The sequence below is a fragment of the Anopheles bellator genome, chromosome 2, assembly GCF_943735745.2.
Source record: "Anopheles bellator chromosome 2, idAnoBellAS_SP24_06.2, whole genome shotgun sequence".
Taxonomy (NCBI): domain Eukaryota; kingdom Metazoa; phylum Arthropoda; class Insecta; order Diptera; family Culicidae; genus Anopheles; species Anopheles bellator.
The window spans coordinates 25,998,723-26,026,129 of NC_071286.1; the positions used below are offsets into that span (position 1 = coordinate 25,998,723).

Below are 27,407 nucleotides of genomic sequence, written 5' to 3' on the forward strand. Positions count from 1 at the left end.
CGTCACCCTGCGACGGCCGCAACACATTTGATAATGGCCACGCCAACAGGCGAGGGCCGCGACACGGTACACCCGGAGACGGAAACAATCATTAAATTAATTACTTTATTACCATACACACAAACTGTGGCACGTAGAAAGTGCCGTGCGTGCGCGGGCCGATTGGCACGGCTCTAGGAGGGTCTCTGCCGTAGGATCTACCCGGTGGACCGACCCGGGGACCCGGGAGCAACGGGACGACGTCGTTGAAAGTGAGAAAAGCGCGAAACAAGAACGAACCCTGACTCCAGGGGGCCATCATCCCGCGCATATGCCGTGGTGTAGTTGTTGTTGTTGGGCAGCTTTTCCCAGGGATCGGCGGTCAACAACACGGCCGTAGCCGTAACGGATCGCGGTGTTATCTTAACACAACGGCCACGATGGCCACTTAATGGAGAAAGTAGCGTTAGTACTCCCGCAGAAGCTCAGTGGCCACTGTGTGGAACGGACGGCACGCACGGCACGGGACACGGCGCACTTCATTTATTATGCCATGGTTTTTGCTTTGTCCGCCAGATGGCGCCACGGGCGCCATTAGCATACGGCGACGACGACACACGCCCATTATTGCCTCATCTTGGAGAGCCCACTTCAGCGTACGGACACCGGACGGTGTCAGTGAACTTTCTGTTGCCGGGGACCGGGAGTACAAAAAAAATCTGGCCCCACCGAATGTCCCATTAGAGGCTAATCACGGGGAGACCTCTCACTACAGGAGAACAATCGCATCGTGTTTCTCATCGATCCAGCAGAACCTGACACCAACCTGATCTTCTACCACTGGGGCCCGGAAGTCAGGGATGCGTGGGTGCCATCGTGTGCTAATTTGCCCATTATATTGCGGCTCCCAACTCTCCCACAATCTCCCCACCGGGGGACTCAGCGATGCTTCTCACAGTTGCGACGCCACCGATTAATGGTATGATTTATTGTGTAATAAACTACCGAAAATTCTGTGGCACGACGCACCATTCACACAAGGTTGCTGACGCCGCCGAAACGGGCTGAAAGAACCCTTTCATTCAGCCCTTCAAGTTGAGGCCACTTTTATGTTCCAACGGAGGCCTGTCATTAGGCACAGCTCGCGGCAGCTCCGTTCGCTTAATTACAGCAACAGCAGCAATAGTAGGCACTGGCTCCCATAGCATCGCACCGCCTGGGTTGCTTAAGGAAAGAGATCGTTAAGGTTCTACCGTTGGCTACCTTTGGCTGCCCAATCATCAGAGTAGGCCAGAACTAAACCGCGCATCTGGTGAATGGACCTTCTCGGGGCCTTTTGGTTTGGTCTTGGTTTGACCGAGATCCAAGACTTGTTTAGGAAGACTGCAAAAGAGACAGTTTCTTGGAATTTTCCGTAGAGCTCTCAAGAGCCTTTTCTCTTCCGCACGTTGCACTCATTTGTCAAACCAATTGGTTTGAATCGTACCACATTCAGAATCATTTCTCATTTGGATCATTTGAATCATCATCCAATTTCCATGAACACTCATTGAAAATATTCGATTATAATAATAGCAAATCGAGTGAAGATAAGCCTAACCAGCAGCTCATTCATGAAGAGAAACCCGACGAAGGGGTGTAGAATGTTTTCAGCACTTCAGCACGAATTAGTTACACCAGTGTCCACAGCGCAACTGCCATATTCCATCAAGTTTTTCAATCACACTTACCGCACCACCAGAGACAAATTGAAAACCAACATGTCGACAACCATTTTCCAGCCCCGAGGAGCGCAAGGAACTATGATAATTGCGGTCAAAGTGTGTAATGCCACGCTTTCGCCACACCGCCGGTAATAACCTGCGGAGCACCTGGCAGACCACGACGACACACGGAGCCGGAGCGTGAAAGTTTTAAATGAAAACGCCATAATTTAATGACACATCGTCTCTGACGCCAGTGCGTTACCAACCACAGGGCACACGCCACTCCGGCGTGTGGAGCTTCACTCGTTTGCGGTCTACCAAATCGTACGGTAAGGCTTCTGGTATCGCCACAATGGAACGCGCTCCAGAGCCCCAATGTGACGGTGGGGTGTGTAAATGGCGTCGGCAGCATAATTTAACGCATATTAGAGAGAAACATTAAAATTTCTCGCGCACACGTGGGACCGCGGGGCTTGCGTTGCGTCAACAGCCAGCCAAGCCACACGCGCGGACACAATGACAAAGTATGATAAATATGGTAATGTACACAAATCGTACATCATAGAAAGTGCCGCCCGTCCGCCGGCGAGTGACCGCAGCACATTCGGCAGGTCTACCGAGACGGGGCGGATTTCCAACGCGGAACAGGAACACTGCGCAGTGCGTTGGGCCAAGTGCGAAGAAAAGACACTGCGCACCAAAGTGTAAAATAATGAAGCAGCACTGTGAGAGACTAGAGTATAGGCCCGAAAGCAGTAGAATAAGACCCGCAAAGAAACGACGAAACAAAACACAAAACGCCACCTTTTCGCTGGCGTGGGGAGCACGTCGCGCTTCGCCCGTCGCGGAAAGATAGACAGCATAAATAAACACACCAATATAAGGGATACAAAGACGACGACCTACTCTCCCCTGACCGCCGGGCGGTGGCGGCGGTGGTGGTTAGTTCACATCGGGCCGTGCGGGCTCCAGATGATGACTCATACACCGTAAGGCAGAAATCATGGCACCGCGACTGGTGCTGCTGCAAAAAGACCCAACGCGGGATGGAAAAAGGGGCGCTTTGAGAAAAGGCTTGGAGGGCTTAGAGAGCTGGATTGACACCAACCACCGCACGTCTCGAGGGTCCCCGGGACCCCCAAGAATGAGATGATGCTGAAGAAAACAAGCACCCCAAATGCGTCCATCGACCTCTCAAACGAAGCCCAAAAAACCACACCAATCAACAGTCTTCGGGGCTTCAACGGGAAAGAGAGAGAACGACCGAAAGAGAGAAAAAAGAATGGTTTCAACAGTTGGTCGAGACTTCGCGAATAGAAAGAACTTCAACGCGGCGGCGCTACGGCACCGACAAGCGACGAACCCGGGGTTACTAGCCCGCCATCGCGCGTCAATTGATTTTTGACGCCCCAAGACGGAGATGCTGTTGCTGCTACGAAGGGGACTCCTCACGTCCCCCCCTCAAACGGACACCACCGCTGACCACATCAGAACACGTTTCTCGGACACCGGTTGGCCTCGGGTGGCCTCGCGCTTTTTCAAGCGCACTGCCAACATCGTCTCGTTGCACCGAGATGAAATTGGATAATGAAGTACCCGACGGGCCCAACCACCCCATGGCCCCGTCCCCGTCCGTATGCAAATTGCAGAGATGCAGAACGCGTTTCGACGACGACGCGCGTTCCGATTCAAAGGATCGAAGGAGGCCGCAATTGAATTTGGCGTGATACCTTCAAAAGATCGGCGACTTTCGAGGTGACTTAATAAGAATCTCGCAACGGCCCCCTGGCGTGGTGTCCGAGGCCAGGCCGATACATACGCCACACTCTCTTCTGGGCGCGCGTCACGCTTGATCGATGATCGAGTGTGTTCGAGTGGGGTCACGACGGGTTGGCAATAAACGCCCGAGCGACCTATCACTTTTGCCCGGGGGCAGTCGTTGGAAAAGAGTTGCACGGCCGCCAAAAGCACGACCATTACGGCCAACGTCTTACGGGCTCGTAATACGTTGAACATGAATTAAACTTTTCCCATCGGACGGCGTTGCTTTTATCTCCCGGAGGATTTCGGGATTGAGACATAAACTGTCCCATGGGTAGCCTCGTAACAACATTAGCATTAGTGCGTCATGGGTCACGGAGCCACGGCACGGCCTTTCGGCGGACACACCGGTTTGGGGGGACCCAGCGTCCCAACATTCCCACGACACTAAACACCTCTAATGATCGCTGACGACGACGACGACGACGGGCACCCAACACGCCCCGCGTGGTCATTGCTCTCTGGCCAACGTCGTGTGGTCGCCACGTACAATTACTGCACCGACGACGGAGGACGGTAGATGAAGGGACGTATGCTCAGCACGCCCAGGCAGGCCGTTGTCGAAAACCAATAAACACGACACATGGCGGCGCAGCGCAAAGCCTTGGCCGCGATACTCCGTGGAGCGGAGGTTTGCGGGACGGGTGCGCGTGCAGGCGCGCTTGCGCAATCCACCGACTGCAACGGCGGCAACGTAAGACGCAACACGCCAGCCAGCGGATTAAGTTTGGTGCCCAAAAGGCCACCCTAGGGTCCCCCAACAAAACGGGGAAGATTTTGCACGAAACGAAAACGAAACCCCTGGGCCCCGGGAAGGGGAAAAAGGGAAGACCGTGGCTGTTACCTAGACGACTGTCCAGTCGTCCAGTCGGACGTCGTGTACCTCATTTATTGGCTGCACCGAGGCAAAACATCGGCTTCAGAAGTACCTTCACCACCGAGAACCCCTTTTTTGATTGATATCGCGAGCGGTCGTTATTAAATGCACTTAACCGTACCGAGCAGCATAATGATTGGTTTCTTGAAGCACGGTTCCCAACGCCGGAGAAAACCAGAACCGCCGACACAGCGCGGAAAAGAGGTCATGGCGGAAATCAGCGATTACAGTCCTTCGCATCAAATTACTCGTCGACCGCGCCGGCTGCAGAAAGCAGATCCAACCCGAGAGAGGTAATTCCTCGGTCGATGAGAGCAGCCGAAAGGGGCCACCAAGCGACCTGCGTGTCATGTTCGAAAGACCTTCCTCCGCCCGAGAGCGCAGAGTCCTCACCAGGGCCGAGAATCAGGTCAGCAAACTGGTTTACACGATGGCGGCTGCTGCTGGACCACGCTAACGAGATTAAGATGAAGACTTTCGCAGCCTCCCGAAGGACGAGAGGCACTCACACAGAGTCCCACAGGAGGTCAGAGAAGATCGGCGGCTGCCCGATGAAGAAGTGGGGCCCACTCTTTATGTGCCGTGCCGCACACACATCGTTCTTGCAGACAGCAGCCCTGTCGTATTCTAGGGAACTGCACCGACGAGCTGAGAGCTGAGAGACCTCCCTCGGTGGCGACCCGATTCTTGGAAACGGTCGAAAACCGGATAACCGGTTTCGGCACGGTCTCGACGGCCGGAACGGCAGACCCTTGACCACGGCGGCTTCGGTTCGGTTCGCGGTGACACGGTTACGGTTGCCGCCGGTGTGCTGTGTTTGCGAAACGAGGCATGTTGCTCGCCACAAATCATCGTTTCGACGCGACGATCCAGAACAGCACGTTTCGGTGGGCCGCGTTGGGAAGTTCGAGTTAATTCTCTGCCGCGCCAAACACCGAGCACCTCGTTGGCGGCAAGTCGGGAGTTGGAGTGTGATTTACCGGCATCATTAATCAACTGATAACTTTCAAATTTGCTGATCGTTAACACCAGATAATATGGGAGCCGGAGCCAGAGTTGAGGATCGCGCGTTGATCTGTGTTCATTTGCCCCCATTGACGCGACGAATTGTCGCCCACTTTGAATTCACTTATTTTATGCTTCGGTTTTCCTTTTTACGCCTCGTCCAAACTGTGAGTTTTTTTTGCTATGGTTTTTTGTTATGCTAGCGTCCACACTAGCAGCTTTTGCGCGAACAATCCGTGAACTCCAGTGAGTGAAATTCAATTCAAATGACAGTTCGTTTGTTTTTGCTTAGATTTTTCAGTTTCCGTTTCTTCTCCTTGCATTGGCATCTTTGTCAAAATCTGATCTGCTGTCAAAAAACTAGCCATATTTTTGGATAGCAAAAAAAATTTGCCGAAATTTGGCGTAAACTGTCAATTGAACTGGACGCCGGGTTAGACATCCAATTTGCTTACTCGGCGAGTTATTTATAAAGAGGATATCCTTATTATCAGTACGAAAGCGTGATGAGGGTGATTTTTGGAAATAAACCCAAAAGTGCATTACACCTAACCGTTATTATTTTATTAAAATAATGGGCCAGGTCCGCTAGTATGTTGATTTGGCCAACATCAGCGATTTGCTCCGTCTTAAAAATCAACTCTAGGCTGCGAAACTGCGCTCCAGTGCCGAAATTAACGTGCACCGAGTATTCAATTCCGACCTGGCACGTGTTCCATTTTAAAGCAAGTCTTCGCCACAATACAGACGAACAATAGAGTCACTGCAGACGGAATTCCTATTTTGAGGAGTAATTCTGTCCAAAAATAGTAAACGACCGTGATTCCTTTCGGTTGCTCTCTTGTTACCTCTGACTCACCGCATCAGGCGTCACCTTGGACACTGTGGACCGGTCGTGTTAAAAATAAAACTTTGCTGCAATTGCAGGGCGCCGCACGCTTCGGATCGATTCAGTCGACTCACCTAGACGGGAACTGGGGTTTCCCCCTGGTTCTTCGCTCCGGGGCTTTCGGTGTCCAGGCGATAATCTTAAAGAAACCCTTATTCCTTCCTCACGGATCTTTGCGGTGTAGCGCCCCAGAGCACTTCTACGATTGCCTTAAGGTTCTGGTTTTGTGACCGGTATTCTCAAAACTCCACAGAGAAGGAGTTCGAAAAAAGGGCAGCAAATCAAGGAAATCCCGTAGTAGTAGTGAGTAATGGAGAGAATATGACATTCCAGCAATCCAAGCGTCCCGTGGGAAGCCTAACGAACGTCTTCGAGAATCCTTACCAATCGCCGCTCTGGCCGTACTTTGTAAAGCCCCTGGCTAACTGGCAGAACCATCTCACAGCGGAGCGCAGCAGCGATCGGATCAGCACACGAAATGTGATCCTCCACCGTGGAGTTTGCGAAGAATTACCCCCGGGGGTAGCAACGTCGTGTCTTGGCTGTCTGGTTGCGCACTTCTAAACCGCACAGAGTGCACACGGCCGTGGGTAACGAGCAGCAATTCTGCGCCGTCATACAGAGGGACCGTCTTGGGATTCACTCGTGCGCTCGACGGTTCACGATGGACTCAAAAAATAGTAGAGAGTCGTGCTAGACACGTTCCTGGCGCGGTGTCGGCAGCCACTTCAATGGACGTGATTTATCCGATTTATGGAGGTTCGGTGTTATTCTTATAAACATAAATTGCCGTGCACCAAGATACAAGCGGGCACGGCGGCGGGCTGCTGCTGTTAATGGAGCACGTCGCAGGTGCACCGCAACGATAGCACCGCAACAACGTAGAAACCACTCGTTGGGTCTACTATGGAGGTTAGATTTAAATGTGTGTATTATTTAACATTTTGTAGCTTTTTTTTAAATATTTTATTCAAGAATAACTCCAGCCAACATAAATGATGTTTCATAAAGAAAGATTGAGTGGCATGAAGAGTTAAAGGGCCCATTACCTAACACCAAACAGCTAAAGGTTGGATTTCAATCAATCTCCACGAAGCTCGTCATTCGAATTGCACCATCTTCTTCGGGAGCATACCGTATTTCATAATTTAATGACCACCGGGGGGTGGGGCCCTGGCTTAATGATGCTTGCCGCCTTTTATCGAAAAAAAAGCGAAAATGCATTCGTTATAAATGGAAATTTCCTCATCATTCATCAGCCGAGTCGCAGAGAGCAGAGTGACAACGGCATAAAAGTGCTTTCCCGGACACTTCCTCGCAAACGATGGTTCCACTCTCGCTCTGTCCGGTCGGTCTCGTCACCGTTGCCATTTCGAGTCCTCCGCTGAACCACTTCTAATGTGCTCCCCCCACCCCGTTTCGCCGGCCTACTGACTGGTGCTGCCTGAGACGGGTGGTAAATTAATTAATTAAACTGATTAATTGAGCCCCCGTAATCGATTACGTGATAGCGTCGCTGCGCCGGCCGATACGTCCGTCGACAACAACATCCGGCCTTCCATCGGTTTGAAACTTGTTTGCAATCGACCGGGCCCCCGGTGGAAAATCAATTTTCCACACTTCGACGGCGCACGCCTTCGGAAGCGAAAGTGCGCCCAGCAGCTTCGAAGAGTTTACTTTTATTCTCTGCACAACTTTCTTTCAGGGCCACAACCGCGCTCGGACAACCGAGTCCTAGGCTAGGTCTCTGGAAGGCAATAAAAGTAGAAGTTGGAACGGTGGAACGTTTGTGGAAAATTTAAAATCTATCACCACAAAGTCACTCGAAATCAATCATTCGTCATCTGGGTGCGTTGGGCCAGATTGTATCCATTTCGGCAATGGCAATGTTTAACCCGGCCTCGCCTCACCGGTATCTCTATCTCATCGTAGCATAGCGGGGGCAGAAAAGACCCACAACTTCCATTCACTTCACGAAGCAACCATCAACGAGAGCCAGCCGCACCGCAAGATTGTTGTGCGCCTCGGCGGAAAGCGAAAACGGTCGTCGAGAAACGATCGCAGCCGCACCTTTTTGTGTTGGCCCCAAAAGCGCTAGGATCCATCACGTGCGCGCCACACACAGCATAGGGGGCGCATAAAATCGGTACAGCAAAAAAGCGGAGCCCAGCAAACAGTAAAAACAACACTAAACATTAGAAACGGCGCACAGATTGTTGCGGTGCGCGGCCACCGCGGGAGCTGCACCTTGTCTTCAGCGCAGCAGATCATTGATTTCTAGTGGTTTTTTTTGGTGCCGTTAGCGTTACCGTTCTCGTCGACGTTCGCCGCCGCCACCGCAGCAGCTGGAGCCCATTGGGAAAGCCGGCGTCCGGCGGCTGGCCGGAGTGGCTGCACGTGCACGAATTCGAAACGAACGAACGCCACGCTGCCTCGCGGCCTCTGAGAGCGCGCTACCTGTCAAACTATCTCATAAATCTCGAAAACTCTAACCGACCCCGTGGCTGCTGCAGTACGCTAAGGCCACTTTATCGGCAGGAGCGCTGCGGACTTTGGTTTGCTAGACAATTTCTACAACATGCGATGGAAGTGAGATTTAACAAAACCCACCCAAAACGGAACCTCCTCTCCCGCGGTAACGCGACGTACGCCTGTCAGGCGCTCCCACAATCGATCTGCCCGAAACGCCTTTATGTTGGCGACATGGCAACATCACTGGCAAGTGGCCGGAAAGTCACAATGTCTCACCGGGATGATGTGATCGCCCGGAGCAGCATTAAAAAGTCGCACTCGGGGCCCGACGGCGAACGGGTTGCCCGGAGGACTTTCTTCATTCTGTCGATCACCTTTCCCCATCGGCCCCCACCGTGATTTCATCGGCGAACCGGCTTTGCTTACTTTCTTTTCACTTTTATGCCTTTCTTCCGTGCGATCGCCGTTGCCGAAGCCTTGCGTTCGAAACCTCGCATGGTAGGAACCGGCCCCTAAGCTTTTGGAGACCTAACCGCCGAGATTTGGAGCGCTTTGAACGCGTAGCGTGAGCGATAAGTGCATGGAAGTGAGGAATGGAACTCCGACAGTTAATAATAATATTAATTGTTTATAATATTAGGTATCAACTGTTCTATTTTATTTAAACTGTTTTCGGTTAAAAGTGGCCCAAGCTGTTAGACGACTGTTCCAACCATTCCAGTAACTTACCCTCCAGTCCAGCCTACCGGCAATGTGTCACTGTGTATGCGAGAGCGACAGCGACCAAGCCTTATTCCCGCGCGTGGAAAGGACGGTCGGGACAGGAACTTTCTAAAAGCCAATGCCGTACTAGCGACCTCGGACTCGGGCCCGTGCCCGGCTGATCATTTCCTGTCTAACGTAGCAACAACAACAACCACCACCACCACTAACGTTCAGCGGCTGCAGACCCAGGGCATGCCGCGGCCATTATTATGCAGCATCATTGCACCACTCTCGCCCAAGACGGTGGAGTCCAGGCCGATGACCAAGACACCGGGGACCCACCGGACTGCAGTCGGGCACCCGAGCGCTAATAAACGATCACTAAGCACACTAACCGGCGGGGCCCGGGCCACGGTTAATGAGGCGAGCGCGTGCACGCGGCGCGTGTTACATCTCTCCGGACCCCGTTTTCTCGGATGGCTTTCCGGAGCAGAGCACGCCACCACGCGGCTCCGGCGGATGGCTTTACTTTTCTAATGTAATTTAAATTACCCTTTGCCGTGCAGCAGCAACCACGGAGAGGCCCCGGTGAGATGTGTGTAGTGGGCGCATTATGTAATTTGCAGTTTTAATTCCACCAACTTTTATTACAGCACTTTTATTACGTTACAATCAACCATCGGTCGCGGGCGCGATTTGTAAAGTGCACAAAGTGCACATATTAAAAAAAAGAAGGCGTAATCTTGGATTCAATCCAAAAAAAGGTGCGGAGAAATGGTATCTCCAACCCAACATAAACAGATGCCATCTGCTATGCCAGCGACAACACCACGCGCAGCCAAAGTGCACGAATGGGGGCTGCGACGGTCGGTTTCACTCATTTATTTGCCGTTTATCAATTTTTTGGTCAGCGAAATTTAACGCTTTCTTTAGTCCCGGGGGGGCCAGGACTAAAGACAGGAGGCCCACGGACACGAACGCAGAGCCTTTGCTTACATGATCACGCCGCCGCCGAACGGTGTTGTGTTTTGTTTACTTTAACATTTACACAGCGTCATCGCGATCATCGTCAGCAGCATCACCGGCGTCGTCGTCGTGTTTCGTTGCAGCATGCAAGCATCGTCGTAACCGCACTAAAAAGCATAAAACCTCGCGCTCGCCGGGTTGTTGGTGCAGCGAAAGTTGAGCCGCGCGCGCAACAATTTGCAGTCTGCAAGCAACGCAGGCAGACGGGCGGCCACACCCGAAGGCAGTAAGTTTTCCCCAGCACAAGCTAAAACACAGAAAAAAAGAGAGATCCGTGACAGATCCGTGCCTTAATGATACCGCGTTCGTTTACTCGCCGAGCAAACCCCGAACGGTGCGCGGCGCGCGTCTTTCAATTCGATACCACGGGTCCCGTGGACCGACGCACCTTAATTGAGCTTTTTGATATGCTCCTTCTTTAGTGCGCCTTTCTACTGAGAGCACGCCATAACGGGGGCTCTGCTGTGAAATGCCCAAATTTTTCGGATCAGTTAAATTCAGACGTTTCTCCGTTGGACAAATTTAATCTATAAACATAAACCCGTACCCGACGTGAATGCATGTACGGGGCGGCTCGACCTGCCTGCCTACCTGCCTTCGCGCGCCGCAATTAATTTTAATCTTTGGGTCTTAAATTTATTCCAACCGCCCGTCGAAGAAAGATCGCTAGGCGATCCACGGTCCAATTATGGCTAATCAACGATCCCGGAGCCAAATCTAGGCGAGCTGCACACGATCCGGCTTACGGAGGTTCAGTTTGCAACCATCTGGACCGACCCTCGCTTATCGCTGGGGCGGTCCGGACTGTCCGCTGTCCGGTGAGATCGAATCAATCAATTCCCATCCCTAATGAACTGACTAACGACAGCGGCACTGGCCGAGCGCCAACTGCTTCTGGGCCGCACCGGACCGACGAACTCCGCGCACCACAACAAACCGCTTCCTGCAAACCGGGAACCGGACGGACTTACCGAATACGGGATTAGCCAACATCAACTTTAATTTCGACACAACCACGAACACGACGACACGGATGGACGCGGCCGGTTCGATTCCACGGTTCTCCACGCAATGGTGCAACCCCGCTGCGATGCTGGGAGATTTCAGGGGTTTCGGAACCGTACTCGCCGCGAGTGGCCAGATTCGTCTTGCTAAACAGTAGACAATTTCTGAAACAAAAGCGAGAGAGCGAGAAAGAGAAGACGCAGATTAGTGGATGACGATTTCATGGATATATTTACAACATCCGTGAGTAATGCCAGAACGTCCACAACGGCACAAACAGCAACCCGCTGTTTGTCACAACTTTCTCCGAACAGAACGGAACTGAAGATATATCGTGGGGCTGGGTGCAAATAGTTTTTATCGCGGTCGGTGATACGACCGTCTGAGAGTGAGTGTTGTAGATAAGCTTGGGCGACAGGATACGATCTGGAGTGGTTCAACAGCGCGCTCCACTCAACAGCGGGTGCTCTCAAAGTAAGGCTAGTAATGTGTTTAATTGGGGCAATTTGATAATTTATAAGACCTTGGTGAAACAACTCCAACGGTGGTGAGCTTCAACCAGATTGGAGTACTCCAAAGACGTTGTTCTAATTGCAGTAACATAATTTAAAATGAAAGCATGATTAGGAAAACTAATATTTTGCTGCCATTAAACGATACTGCTAATGGAAAAGCAGAAAAGTCGATTTATGCAGTTTAACTGAAAACACATTGAATTCCCACGTTGCTCCATTGACACAATACACTGATTCGTTTTCTAAACAACTAGCCAAACACGGGTTGGGAGTTGGGAATCACGAAACGGCGAGAGGCCACTGTAAGCTATTAAGGCACTTCAGTTTGGAACGTGTAAACCATCGAAAAGGGTAAACATTTACGCTCGTGAACAGGTTCAGCAGCCGAGAGAAGATGGAAATGATACTTCACATCCGTGCCTCGGGCGGTCGGCTGCCCCACCAACGAGCGAGCCCCGCAAAGGATAAACCGATCACATCGAAGGGATCCCTCGCGGAGTCCAACGACCGAGGGTGCGTCAAGTGTCCAACGGCCAAAAGTGGTTTGCTGGCAACATCCATCCCATCCACTTTGCGGCTCGCTCGACTCATTCCGCCGCTTAGGATGGATCTTAAACCAAAACAACGCCCGGACCATAAACAGGCTGCCGTTTGTGAAAGTGGACCCTCGCCGAATCCCCTTCGTCCGGATGCCGGTCGACTGCGGCCACACGGGCCTAACGTTTAACAAACCTTTGGCCATCCGCCCCGTACGCCACTTGTTCGGGAGGGTGCGGCAGTAGCGATCCGAGTTCGCGATGCTCAACCCGTTGATCTAGTGTCTAGTGCCAAGCTTCAATTCAAGCCGATCGTGCAAACTATAAACAATAATCGATACAATGTAACTTGTAACTGACAAATCATTTGGAACTCATTTTTGGGAATTTAATTTGGTCGAAGATATTATTCAAAAATATAAATTTCTTTCCCAACATATCGGCAACTATCAACACACAAAAATGACTGTGTACATTAAAAAAATCATTTACAAAAAAGAAGTCAACAGTTGCATTACTTCTTAACATTGTAAAGGAAATAGAACACTAAAAATAAAGCAAACAGCGGCTTGCATGGCAAGAAGAAGGATCATAATACCCAAATATTACCAAATCGCCCAACGTGTTATGCGCAAGAGCCCGCACAACCGTCACCACCCTCCAGGCACAGACTGCCAATTTTAAGATAACATTATTTAGACCTTTCTTTAGATCCGTCCGCCCCATCAACCGCCCACCCGATGCGAAATAATCGCTTTGCGTAACGGTTGCGTGCGTGAAAGTAGCGAAAGGTTTTTGTTTTCTGCGGCCACTAGTCCGTACGCTAGTGGTCACGAGAGGGCAACGGAATCGATCGGAATCTAAGACGTCGGGGGGAAAGGGGTTGGACCAGTCATGGCCGCTGGCCCTTTTTTTATCGCTCCTCCCCGCAGGCCACCAACGGGGACGTTTAGCACGTCGGCGATCGCGGGTGTGAGCGCGGGCGGTGGGGCCGGTTGGCCAATTTGGTATCTCAACTTCAATCTCAAAATCGCGCCCCCGATCGCCGACCGGGAAAGGTGAGGTCAGGGCTGTAATTTCCAGAGAAATGTGAATTGTGTCGAATTGCGCCCCGATCACCCCGAGCGTAACGCCGCGATCCGATAGAGTGCGGCGGTAAAAGTGCATTTTCGTCATGTTTTAGGAGCGTGCTGGTGATCGGCGCTTAGTTATGAAACTTTCGCTCAATAATCGAGAGGTTAACGATAGTGCGCAGAAAGGCGCCACTACCTTTGTTATCTAACACAATTTAGCCGAAGAGGGAGATCTCGGAACGGACTCTAGAGGCTTTCGGGCTTCCAGCGAAACGCAAAAATAAATATTTAAAATTTCGCTAATCATAAACCTCTTTAAATGCAGCACTCAAGTGGTCTTTAGATCTGTAAACACATAATTACTGGAATTAATTAGAAGTAAACAAACCGCAAATCACTTTCAATTTAAACACGTTTTGGCTTAATGGCAATCAAGCGAGCGATTACGTGAAACTGCATTTTTCCTCCAATAAACGGATTGGTTTGGTGTAAATTATATTCTCTACCGGACGTTCTAAACAACTGTTTGTCTAACATCCGTCAAGAACGCACACACGTGCCGCCCCTAGAACTAAATTGGACTTAATTACCCACCGCCCATCGTTAGGTGTAATTCGATCCGAATGGAATCAATTACCGCCACCGCCAAATCCGGCAAAGCTATGGCCCAATAGTCAATAGCCCACATTTCCATAACACCTTCAACGAACGTGATTCGTAACTTATAAAATAACGCACATTCATTGCCGCGGAACCGAGCAGTGCCCAAAACAAAAGCGAAATCGAAAGGATAAATCGAACCGGCGCAAAAGCAAAAAAAAAACCTTAAACTGACCCAGGAAAAGCTGCTCGGTAATCATCACCAGGAAACGCCCTTCCCCTCTCGAAACCGACTATGGTCGGGTGCGGCCTTAGAACCTCCGTCCGTCTGGTCGAACACAGAAATTAGCCACCCGAATTCGGATACTGACCACTTGTGCCACAAATAACCTCTGACCGAGTCTAACTGAAACTCCCAGAATTCAACACCGGCGCCATTTGCCGCAATTAAAAATGCCAACAGAAACCGTTTACGCTCGAGCGGTGGTCAATCGAGTGTGGCAAACTAACGCCATTTGCCACTGAGCGTGGCCTGTCACATTTGGGTTTTTTGAAAAGCGAATGGCAAAAAACAGAAATTAGAATAAACTGTGCGTAAATGGGAGCCGCCAACATGAGACTCAAGCCGACTGTCCAGCACGTTACAATGACTAAAAGCGGAAAGCGCATTTTGCTGCAGCCATTGCTGGAGGGGTATGATAAGCATAGGGTCGGATTCTTTACTAGGTTCAAATAACGGCTCTCTGTTTCTCACGAAAAAAAAACGTCACAAAGATAAAATGTAGGTGACCCACGGTCGCCGTTTAAGATAGGAACGTTAGCACCGTGTCTTAAACGATTCAAGCCCAACAATCCTTTGATAAAGAGCAGCGAGGGTATTATCTAACACAGATTCATTCTACTTCTAGGTTTATGACTGCTTACTGTACAACATAAAATAAATTTCACGTAACATTTGGAAAGCAATTGCAATGCTGTGGGCTACCAATTTGATAAGACATTTTACTAAGAATTTTAATGATACGTTACGGGACGACTTTTTATGAACGTTATACAACGAACTGAAAGCCAAGTCGGAGCAGTTTGGGAACTGGGGGCCTGTTCCATTATTCATATCAGGGCAACGAAACCGTGGGCCAGCGCCGTCATGGAAACCGTGCAGGAAGGGCAAAAACAGCAATGAGACCTCTCAAGCTGTATGGTGGTAACCACTCGGCGGGGCAGCAGCGCAGGCCTTTCCACGACCGCCTCAAGTGGCCATCATCGCGGTGGCGGTGGCGAAGACGAAACCGGAGGCATTTATATGGCACATTTTGCTAACGATATGATAATTTCAAGTGCTACTGATTAGAGGGTTCGCTCTTTGGCGGCTTATTCGCCCGTTAGCGTCGGCCGCCGAGATAGAGTGCTTCTTCTCCGGGGCTTCATGTGCGTGTGCGTTGGTGGCTGGGTCGGCTGAAGAAAAGGCTGGAAACATCAGTCATCGACAACAATGAAAACAAACAGGCACACCGAAGCGAGGAAACAAAAACAAAGAAGCACTAGGAAACTGGATCAAGGGCCATTGGGCTAGGTTGTAGTGCAGGCCAGCGGGCCATGCCTTCGTGCGCGAGAAACGCCACCTGAAGACGGTGATACGGAGCTCTTTTGTTCGACGGCTTCATCGAGGAGATCGCTTCCATTTTTTCGGTTATCTGCCCGCGTTTCTCAAGATTCTTCTCCTCCGAACCGTTCGGTGTTTTGTTTTTCCGCGGCTTCACCATTTCGCTTTTTCTACGATTTCGATATGGCTGCGACGATGCAGCCGGATATCTTAGTTCGCTCTCTTCGTCTCCTCACATGGCGACCGTTAACTAGTTTACGCAGCGGAGGCTGGTGTTGTAGAAACAAGGGAAAAATATAGGAAATTGGATTACCATTGACACCGATCCGCGGCCGTTAGCGGTCAGTCGCAGCAGTTTGGTTAGCTCCGCATCCTAACGTTTTGATTTTTTATGCTACTTTACAATTCTCCTTTCCGACGAAATTTGTCCCACCGAACGTACGCGGACGTTCGGTTCCAAATTCCCACCGACCAAATGGCAGGCAGGAAATCGATTTCGTCCGCCTTTTCTTCTTCTGGTCCCCGGGGCGGAGGGGCCGAAAATCTTTCTCCGAAGTGCGGCCTTTTTCTGTCGGGCATTTGCCACAAAACGGCATTTCATAAAGCATCGTCTCACCGCCCCGCCATGGCGCTCGACCAGCAGGAGTAGCGGTACCAAAAATATCTCTCCTTGCCAAAAGCCGGATGTTTTGTGAGAAGATTGTGATGATGATGATGATGATGATGGTGAGCTTTCATTGTGTTTTTCCTCCCATCTCGAGCGTTCTCCATCAGCGAGCATGGAACATAATCGGTTTCGAAAGCGAATTCTCAGAACGGACCGAGAGCTGACGAGAATGATGATCTTGCAGTGGCCCCCCGGAGTCCGGTCCGGTTCCCAAACGTCTTCACTCCGAGGTGCCGTCGTCTCGGGTTCGGTTTGGTGCCAGAACGCTCATGTGCTGACCGATGTTGAAGGTCAGCTTTTTTTCTTTTTCATGGCGGGAGGAACAGTCCCTTTGTATTGCGCCGGTGGGTGAGAACCTGTTCGTGTTTCTGTATGCAACCATGCAATCGTACTGATCATGTGCTGCCCGCCCTCCCGCCAGGGGGTCTTATGAGCCGCCGGATATCGGACACCATCCCGCCAAGGTGGGTTCCGGCAGCAGCGATGCGCCGCAGTCTACAACAGCAAAGTCAACATAAAAGCAGAATTCGACCACAGCGTCGTCCGTATGCTCGACCTTTCGGTTGCAACGGCTAGATCGTGTTGACCCTTTTTCTACTTTCGACTTTGTTCTCGTCGTGGTTCCGCCCGAGGGGGGTCGCACATATGTGTATGTGAATGGTGTGGTGGAGAAAAGAAAGACAAAATTTTGTGTGGGAGCATTATGATTGCTCTGGTGTATTATTATTGACGAGATCCTCAACTACGAAGCGCGAGAAGATCGAGTTTACTTCAGCGTCTAGGTCTAGAATTTTATGCTAGAGAAGGAAAAATTAATTGAAACTCGTGTCTGCTCTAATGGTGCAACATTTTATAAAAACATCTCACATTTATGAGACAAAAACTCTTTAGTGATTTAATATGGAAACTATTCGCTTCGCGGAATGTCCATTTCTATTTCAAAAACAGAAAACACTTTAAAGTCTTATGGAAGTCGGTCGGCTAGAAACAGTTTATTCTCCTGCAATTAGCCTCACTTTCCAACGAAAGATCGCATCCAAAAGACGATCGTACGTACGTTCGCTCAGACCGCTCACCGCCTTGAAGGCGTGTCATCGTCTTAATTGATTCCGTGTGGCCTTCTCCGTGCCGGAAGTGCGCCGGGAGGGAGGCCTATTTCGAGAAATTAGCACGTATAGCGCTCGGGCCACCGCCAAACCCACGGTGTCCACCCGATGACCTATCAATTAATAGCGACCCAACTCGATTACGCTCCATCTTGTGGCCGTCTTTCAAGTGACATCTTTATACGGAACGATGAAACAAACAACTCCGGCGCCACAACACACCGTCAGGGGGTCGGTCGCCGCCACAAACGGTGGTTTAACGTTTACATGATGAGTCACCAACAAGTTGGCGCTCGTGCCAGAGGCTCGAGTACTCACCCCCTCTGCTGCCGGTCCGTATCAGGTCGTAATGTTTCTTCGTTGTCGCAGGCAAACACCTGAAGGATAACACTGCGTACACAATTTCTCACACTGCAAAAACAGGACCACACAGCACAGCAAAAGAAATCAAGGAAAAGGATAGCGTAAGAGAGTGAACGAGACCAGGGGTGCAAATGAGAAAGTGGACGTCACACGTCACACGGTAACGAAAAATTAAACCCAACGACGAACTAAAACAAGAACGGCCCGGATCGATCCGATCGATCGAAGGGCCACGGGTTACGATGCTGCCGCTAAGGGAAAGAATGCTTCGAATTTAAACGCAGCGAAGGAAAATAACACGCTGCACCAAACGTCGGTGATGTCTCGCGGCTCGGACCCGCGAAGATCAAACGAAAGGGGCAATATTCCGATGGGCAGGCAGCGAATGCAATGCGAAAAGAAAAACACGGCAGGAAAAGCGATAGTCCTGGCTGACTGTGAAGGTAGATACTTCAGTGCGCGCCCACTAAACTGTTGTCGTTGAAATTTGGCGTGAAAAACGCGACGATTTATCGACGAAACAAGTTACCGAAGAGAAAAAGGCTAACGAAACGTACCAAATTCACACAAAACTCAATGAGTCCGAACGTTCCGACGGTTTCTGACAAACTGATTAACTTTTTTGTTCGCGCAGCGCGAACTGTCAAACCTGTCAGCAGCTTCAAGCAAATTTAGCGATCGTCCTGAAGAGGGCGCTTGGATGACTAAGGAGATAAGTTTAAAAACTTGTTGCGGGTGCTGCTTCGCTTCGTAAAGTGTTTTTTCTTTCAGTTTCGATTGGTTTGAGGTCCTAGAAGCAGTCTTTAGCAGAAGCAGAATGTGAAATTTAATTTAGTATGGAGGTATATTAGGAAAATACTACCGTAGATGTCCTTGGCATTGATTGGGTGAACACCCCTAACGTTTGGTGGCCAAGCTTACTAGAAAACGGCATTAGAATAGCCAGCACCGTAACGCTGTCGGTAACAGGTGGTTTTACTTTTAAAAATTGAAACCAATTGAAACCTATTAAAACCAAAAGAACACACTAGACACCAGCTGCATAAGAAAGTGTTTTTCAGAACCTCAATAACATGCTTGAAAGTTCGCAAATTTAAGAGCCGTAATGTTCTCGCTACCTTGGGTTCCTTTTTTTCGTTTTTTTAAACCGACTGTCAAAGCAAAGAAATGTTTTTGTTTCGCGCTTTCCAGTTTCTCGTGACCCCCCCTTTGATTCGAGCGAGAGAAAAAATTGTTAGGAAAAGTTCGGCGCGCGCGGAAATCCGTCCTTCCCCGGGGAAAAGTTTTTGTGTTGTTGTCTGCTCGTGCACGAGAACCGGGCCCGGCTGCGAGGTGGTGCGTGGTGCGGTGCGCACCACGGCTGCAGTGAAAAGCGACTGCTCGGTTGGTGGCTAAAAAGGACAAAGACCAGCCACGCCAACGAAATAGTGCGCCAACCGCCGTAGGCCGAACAAGATTGACGGACGACTAGCCGCACCAGTGCGCCAGTTAGGGTGGTAAGGATTTTTATTTGGCTTTTAATTCATTCTGAAAAAATCACAATCGTCACCCAAGCGTCCAAAACCCCCTATTTTCCTGTAGTGCAAGCGACGAAACGATAAATCAAATCCACGAAAGAGCAAACCTGTGGGGGACATTAATTAAGTTCAATTTTGACAACGACTTGCAAATACCTTCCGTGTTGGCATGCCGGAGGTAGAGCGGCGACAGGATTTATTATTTTGCCTATTTACGATCGCAAAGCCGAATTAAAAATAACCGCATGATATTTGTCGCTTCGTCGCAGGAAAAATTCACAACAAACTTCGACACTTGGGCAAAAAACCAGAATCGCACACAGACACACACCGTGGGTCAGTAGAGCGGATTGCATCGGGTGCGGCTTGCAGCGTTGCTGCTGTTTGTTGCCACCGCCACCGCCGCCGTCGTCAGTGCCCTTTAGCTGATCGATTAAATCGCCCACCCGGCAGCATGCACGACGAGGTATGCAACCGTAAAAGTCATAAACAAATCGGCGAGACACCCAAGGACGATGGTGTGCAGTAGGAAAGCGGACGGAGTAAGGCGAAAAATAGAATAATGAAAACGGCAGAGCGCATAGTAGCGGTAGATCCATCATTAGCAGACGTAGCGGAACCATCCTCATCGACGGTGGACCGTCAGATCCAAGCAGTGGCCAAGCAATTCCTTTGCTGCACTCCGGTCCGAGCGATCCAGTGGAATGTGAGTAGCGTACCGAGGTCCTTCCAGTGAAGCGTCGAAAGAGAACGACACGTAATAACGACCAGCCCCCGGGTCGGGTGTGCCTCTAGTTCAGTGTGTTTGGCGCCTTAGACAAAATACACCGTTTTCAGTTTATTTTTCGCTCCTTTCTGTGCTCCTATTTTAATTTCTGACCTTCCCCTCCCGAACACGTGTCCTGCCACCAGGAGCTGTTGAAGGATCTTACTTGGGAGGCACAGGCACGGCTCCTGGACGCGACGATCGATCATCCGCTGGTGGTGCGCTACCCACTGAACACAGCGTACCAGGTGGCTTTCCTTAAGCGACTAATCGGTGATCTGACCAGCATGAACGTTGAGCATCACGATCGAATGTACGAACGGTATTGTGCGATGCTGTCACCTTCGGTCACCGACCTTCCCCTCGATGACCCGTCGATCGGGTTGAGCTACAAGCACTACGAACTGCCCCAGGGGCAGGGTGTTATCTCGCTGAAGGAATCCGGCGCGTTCGTTTCCGATGGTACGACCGGCCTTTGTAGCTGGCAGGCGGCGAAAGCGCTCTGCGAGCACATTTCTAACAATCGCGACGACTTTCACGGGCGCAACATTCTCGAGCTCGGCTGTGGCGTTGGATTGGTCGGTATCTATCTGGCCAAGTGCTACGAACCGTCCATCATCGTAATGTCGGACTGTCACGCGTCGGTGCTCGGGACGCTGCGGGAAAATGTGCTACTAAATTTCCCCAACGCGGCTCACGTGGACTGCGACAATCCGCTTGTCAGTTTGCTGCTGGACAGTGGCAACACTTTGATGGGCGTGATGGAGCTCGATTGGCAGTGTGTGAGTGCCTCGAACCTGGCACAGCTCATCGAACCGGACGTGATCGTGGCGGCCGACATCGTGTATGACCATGCGCTCTTTCCGGCCCTACTGTCGACGCTCAACTACATCTTCTGTCTGTCGAACAATCGGTGCAAGTTCGTGCTGGCGTGCACCGAGCGTAATCAGGACACGCTGAACGACTTTCTACAGCTGTTGAGTAAGTTAACACCGGTAAACCTGTCCGATATTTGCTAATCGTGAACTTGTCCCGCTCGCTTGTTTCCTGTCACAGTTACGGGCAAGTTTCGCATCAACGAGGAAACGGTTTCACCATCGCGCCACTTCCATTGGGACACCAGCGCAACCAACATTCGCATCTTCTCGATATCACGCGGCTAAACGGACCGCACCGAACGCTGATTCGCTAACCTATACACATCTTCTCTTCCTTCAACAAACAAGACTCTTTCTACGCTTACGTTACAATCGATCGGCTTTTTAGTCGTGAACTCTTTTTAATCGAACCTTTTCTAGCTTTCGAACGATATCATTCAACGGTGCTTTACGCTCTCCCGCTGTAGAGGACACTACTATATCAAAACTATTCCTTTTCCCCTACTAATACGGTTGTAGTAATGTCTATTTAGAAAACAAAACCCTTAAAAACGTATTTAACAGCTTGCTCTCCTTTTTCGCTATGCAAAACGAACTATATCTCATCGACCAAAATGCGGCCAGCAGTGAGAGACGGAGCTCGTGGTTCGCGCGTTTCAACACATATGATAGGAAGCCCCGACGGCAAAGCTTAACATTTCATATACCGTACTAAAATATCGGATAAGGTACAACCTCAGCGAAAGTAACAAAAGCAAAAAGACAAACCGAAAGTACACACCGAGCGAGCGGAACAATTTCAACCTTTTTACGTCCAGATAGTTTAGCACAACAAAATGAAACGACGATTGGCGGCGATATGCTGCGGCGAAGAAAATAAGTCAAATATATATTAGTTAATGCAATTATAGCCCTATACATGAAAATCGATTGTCTTTCGATTGGCGTTGGCCAAATTCTACTTCGTTTAGTTAGTTTCTGGTTACCCAACGAAAACGCGTGCAACGTTAAGCTAAGTGCGAGAGATCATCCAGTTCCGGCTTCGGTTCCATCAGTCCCGACGAGTTCGGACCACTGACGTTGCCAGTCGTCGCCCCACTGCCAGAAACGTACACTGGCTTTTGGGTGAGATTGGCGGTCAGTCCGCCACCGGTCTGTGGTGGGTTTATGATGAGCACCTTCTGGTGGTTGCCGGTGGAAGCGGTTGGGACCACACTGTTCGTACCAACTACGACGCTTGATGGTTCCAGCTTAACGGTGGCGTTCGTTGGTAGCGTGTGAATAACGTTGCTTGAGGCCGGTCCGCTGCCAGCCGGTCGCTGGATGATACCTACAAATTCGTCTACTCGTGAGCAAACGTCCCCAGAGGAGGAAAGGGAATTGGCGTGGGATTGTACTTTTTGTGAACCGAACATGTGCCGAATTTTGTAGGCGGAGGATTTCAGCCCCAAATACTACTTACCTTGCAATGGAGATGGACTTTTGGCCTGCTGCGGAACGATGACAAACTTTTGTGGCTGCTGTAAGGATGGAACAGAACCAGTGACCACTGTTCCCCCAATGCCTTGCGACGACTGTTGACGCTGGATGGAAGATGTAGCGGCTATGGTTTTCGATGCGGACACTATTTGCGGGGTTTGTGGTCGCGACACGGCACCCGTAATAACCACCGACGTTGGTACCGAGGACGAAAGCGACGAAACTGCGACCATCGTGCCACCACCACCGGAAGATGTTGATGAAGGTGTCGCTTGTGGTGCGCCTGTCGCCGTTGTTGTTGGTGCACTCGAACCGGACGGGGAAGCCGAACGAGCCTTCACGACGCCCTGGTGGAAGGTTGGCCCCAAGCATCCGTAATCGCGCTTATACTCGTCCACAATATCGGGTGGATTACGGAGCGTCTTCAAAACCGGAGGAACCGCCTTTTGTAGCATCGCCCGTATGTGACCGGCGGCGATCTTGTCCGTGTTGCTGATGGTTGTCGTGCCCTGCAGTAGCACCTCGACCCGCTCGGATATGAAGCGCAACCGAGGGACGATGAACACCTTGATCACTTCCGTGCCCAGTTCGGACAAGCCCTCGAGCGCGCCGTACATCGACGAGAGGTGCGTTTTGTCGTTTTGCAGCGCTGCGCTGAAAAGGCGTGTGACGCGCGTCTGAAGGTTGTTGGTGGAGGTGTTGAAGTTCTTGCAAATCTGCGCCATCAACCGGGCCGCGAAGTCACGCAACGCCCAATGGTTGTCGATTTCCGGTCTCATACAGAGTTGGCGGGATACGATACACGTGGACACACAGGGAATGAGTTCGTGCAGCTAAAACGTGAACGAGGATTAATGAACCGGTTATCACGGAGAGTGAGGGAAAAAGGGCGTGACATACGTATTTCTCCAGATAGAGTGCGGGATTGTCCAGCAAGGCGCGAACCATTCGCATCAAGTAGATCAGCAGCGCCAGATTGTTCTGTACCACGTTTACTTTCACACCCTCCGCGATGAAGGTGCACATACGGGGCAGCATCTCGTGCAATCCCGGATCGCAGGACAGTGAGGTGAGCGCCTCGGCACGGCGTGCCTCATCGGAGCCGACGCAAGCTTCCGTAATCTCTTTGTAGTAGAGCTGCTGCTCGACGGATAACTCGTGTGTGGCCAACTGTTTCACCTGCACCGTTTCAACGTTCTTCAGTTTGTGCGCTTTGCTGATGGCCGGCTTGCCAGTCGTGTCCTTGAGGTGCGATTTATCCAGTTTGTGCGCCGGATTGACCGAATCGAGTGCCTGTACGTCCTTCGACAAGGGCGGAGGATTTTCGGGCACCGTCGGCTGTACCCCGTCCACCGCTAGCCAGTGAGCACGCAGCGTCGTTTCGAGTGGAATTTTCGGTGGCGCTGCCTGCACGACGTCCGTTAGATCGACTTCTTTTTCCTCTACGAAGTGTAGTTCTCGGCCACCGCCCGAAGCAAAGCGGAACGGAACGAAGTCCGGGTTCACGAACCCATACTGTGGCTCGATGTTGCGCACCTTCAACGAGTGGTCAATATCGGCGATGGAGAGTTTTGCCCGCTTGGCATGGTGCATAAACTTGGCCGCATCCTGCACGATCTGCTTCAGCTTGAATGAAACGTCGTCCGCCAGCTCCTTGGCAGCGTCATCCGGTAGGCTGCCGACGCCGATGCTTTCGGCAATTACCTTCATCGATTCCAGCGAGAGCGTCGTCCCGTACATGGTTTTGTCCGCTTCGCTCATTGTGTCCGCCTGCGGTTTTTTGGAAAAGTTATTTCATTCAATTTCTGTAAATACACCGACACTGTACCGAATTCTTCGGCACACGATTTTTATGCAGCTTGCTGTCGTAAACAAGCCGAGTTTGACAGCGGAAGGCGCTCACGGAAGACCAAGAGTTCTTCAAGCGAAGGTGTGCGAGATTGTTGGCAGTGCGTGAGATCCTTTGGTCTCTCACCGTGGGCACAGTGTGTGGTTGATGTCGAACAAACATTTTAACATAATATTTTGACTAAACACAATTTGTGTCTAACTTTGGCATATTTTAAAAAGTATTTATAATCGTTAACTTTTTTCAGACTACATCGTTTACGCTTATTAACGATTTGTTTCGGGAAACATTGCACAATTCCCACGAGCCCAGTGCCGGCTTTTCCATCGGACGGCACCTGCACAAGAATTGCGTGTCCGCGAGGACGCGAACTCTGGGCGCACTGCGTCCTTCGGCTGTCAGGATCCTTGGCCAGTGAGTGGCCGCCGCGTGAGTGACCCAACGTCGCGAGGCGAGATCATCGCGCTTTTCTACAGCCGTCATTTTTCCGATCACCGCCGTCGTTTTGTGTTGTTTGGTCTCGCGGTCCCGGGACCCCGGAGAACCGTGTGCCGTTTTTGCGTTTTTCGGTGCTAATTATTCGTGGTGTGCCCGTTGTTTCTGGCTCTGTCCGTGGAGTAGAAAAGCACTACAAGGTTCGTCCGATAATATCCAGCAACGGTGCATACGCAACACTCACACATGCACGCGGTGCCGCCGACGGAACCGTGGGAAATCGATCGAACGGCAAATCTCTGTCCGGAAACCTTCCCCGGCAGCCACTAGCAGCAACTAGGCCTGGCGCCGGTTAGACCAGACGAATCCATCGGTCCGGGCGGTGCAGCATTCCGGGAGTTTTTTTTGCAACATCCGCCAACACGCCGCGGCGAGTGAGCGGCAGTGTGCGGACCGCGTGTACCAGAGTTGCTGCTGTGTGCTCCGTTTTGACGCGTGTGAGTGTCGCTGCCAGCGGTCAATTGCAGTGCGAAAAGTGTGCCTCGCAATCCGCAACACCCCGGAATCGCCACGATTGACGTCCAACGCTTCCAGCCCCGGGGATTAAGGTCAGTGATGCACGCAAACGAATGCGAAACGTGAAAATTCTAATGTCCTCGTCCTCGCTCCCGGATTTCCCACCAAAAACGTTCGCCCGATGTGGTAGAGGTTAGAATAGCGTGTCGGCGTGGATTGAAACCCACGCGCTGCCACGCGATTTGGATTCTCTAGTGTCGGCTCTGTCGCCATGGAATTAGGCTGTTAATCGTACCCGGGCAATGTTTGTTCAAACCAATTAGAAACGGTGCACTGATTATTGCCCAATCGATACAACGCAACAATCCTACGGAAGCAGTACAATAGTCCGTTATCCGTGACTAATTAAAAATCAGTGCCATCTAAGATATGATGGTTCGAGATAAAGATGCTACAAATATTGGGGCCAAAATGCCAAATGTGCCCATGAAAGTGTCAGCGAACAGTGAACTTTGGCGGTTTGACAACAGCTGTCCAGACAGGAGCATGTTCTTGGTATGCATTTTCCGGACATGTTGGACGTATGCTCTTTTAGGTGTATATTCTTTTCGGTGCAGTTGATGGCTTCACTTGTCCCGTTTCCGCCGGCACAGAGGGGTGAAAGTTTTGAGAAAGTTGCACAAGGTTCTTTTGTGGTTTTGATAAACGACAACAAGCGAGTAGGCGCACGTTGCTAGTGCCGCACGTTTCCAGCGCACAACACAGCGTGTCTCGCTCTCTCTCGCTCTATCGCTCGGTGAGTTTCTTGCGGTGATACACTTCTTTGACGTTTGACGTTGTTGTTTTTGCTCTCCGTTGAAGGCCACAAAATGTTTCCTTTTTCGCCACGAAAAACCATTGTTCCGGTTGACATGTTGCGGGTGTACCTTCCCCGTCTCATTGCAGCACACACAACATGGCAAACGCTGAATGGCGACAAATTTTCGGCACACTGGCTGAAAACGCACCCAACATTACGCAACTGGTGAAAACGAGACCGTGAGCGCAAGGAGCCCGGTTTGATGAACCCGAAAAGAACCAAAATGATACAATAACTATTTAGGAGCCGAGTTTCTCAACCCAAGAAGGGAATATAAAGGAACTCTATGGAATGTCTGTTGCAGATCTCAACCGCATTTTCATCGATTACCGGTCTCCAACGACCAAACAAACTGCCGAAGACGCGGCACGAGTTCCGATAATTTCTTCAACCGCCACTCATAATCCGTTTGCACGATGATTCACTTCTCCGCTTCCGTTTCCGCTCGTTCGTAATTGAAGTGGTCGCGCAATGAAAATGGAAGTAAAAATGATTGAGTTGAGATTTCGAAATGACTACCTTCTGGTCATTGTTGAGTTTTCTTTCTGCCTACGCTCGAAACTAGAAAGCCTGGATTCTGAAATGACGCAATGGCATTTGCGTCATTGGCCCTTTTTTCGGGGGGTTGAAAACGATTCGTGAATGTTTGGAATTTCCACCCGACGGGACCCGGGTGCCGAAGAGGGTATCCTTTGCTCCTCCGGCAGATGACACGTGAGTCAACATAATGTCGATAATGGTTGTCGGGGCTTTTCCGGCTTTTCGGTCAACGCAACTGGTGGTTCCGGGAGCTGCTGGGCTTTATGACGAGCATTTTGAGCGAATTTGAAGGTATTTCGAGTAGTACGGTAAATTGTTGTGATAATTCTGTTTCGTGATATCGGTGTATTTACCGAAACTTTGGTTCGAAATAAATTCGTTTTAAAATCAAATTCGTTGCAAATTCGTTCAAATTCGATACGACGAACAACTTACGACACCACTCCCGACAGTACACCTTAATTACTGAAATTCATTGCAGCTAGGTGTGTATGGTCCAATAACATCGCATCGGATGTAGTAAACACGGACAATGCGAGGGGAATGCCGGCAATAAATAATGCTACTGTCCGAAAAACGGAAAAAGGCAAACTTCCGCCCGTCATCGTTGTCGTCGTTGG

General features: G+C 50.6%; 3 protein-coding genes across 4 annotated transcripts in view; 1 reads left to right on the plus strand and 2 right to left on the minus strand.

Moving 5' to 3' along the window:
* Positions 1–18,544, minus strand: part of LOC131212207 (MICAL-like protein 1) — a 32,828-nt gene extending 14,284 nt beyond the window's left edge. The window contains exons 1-3 of the mRNA XM_058205981.1: positions 18,506–18,544; positions 17,904–17,996; positions 11,452–11,649 (exon numbers count right to left, since the gene is read on the minus strand). The gene's annotated coding sequence lies outside the window, so the exon portion shown is untranslated. The remainder of the gene's footprint in view (positions 1–11,451; positions 11,650–17,903; positions 17,997–18,505) is intronic.
* A 615-nt stretch (positions 18,545–19,159) lies between these two features.
* Positions 19,160–22,029, plus strand: LOC131211978 (protein-lysine N-methyltransferase EEF2KMT). The gene is made up of 4 exons (XM_058205680.1): positions 19,160–19,444; positions 19,735–20,171; positions 20,378–21,212; positions 21,288–22,029. The coding sequence occupies exons 2-4, from the start codon at positions 20,028–20,030 to the stop codon at positions 21,392–21,394; spliced, it is 1,086 nt and encodes a 361-aa protein (XP_058061663.1). The 5' UTR covers positions 19,160–19,444; positions 19,735–20,027; the 3' UTR covers positions 21,395–22,029.
* LOC131211977 (transcription initiation factor TFIID subunit 6) lies at positions 21,984–24,380 on the minus strand. 2 transcript variants are annotated; one of them, XM_058205679.1, is made up of 3 exons: positions 23,489–24,380; positions 22,572–23,421; positions 21,984–22,439 (listed from the first exon to the last, which is right to left on the minus strand). In XM_058205679.1, exons 1-3 carry the CDS (start codon positions 24,347–24,349, stop codon positions 22,117–22,119), a joined length of 2,034 nt encoding a protein of 677 aa, XP_058061662.1. In that variant the 5' UTR covers positions 24,350–24,380; the 3' UTR covers positions 21,984–22,116. The 2 variants fall into 2 exon arrangements, with proteins under 2 accessions (XP_058061662.1, XP_058061661.1); XM_058205678.1 differs by having other exon boundaries at positions 21,984–22,451.
* Positions 24,381–27,407: the final 3,027 nt, after the last annotated feature.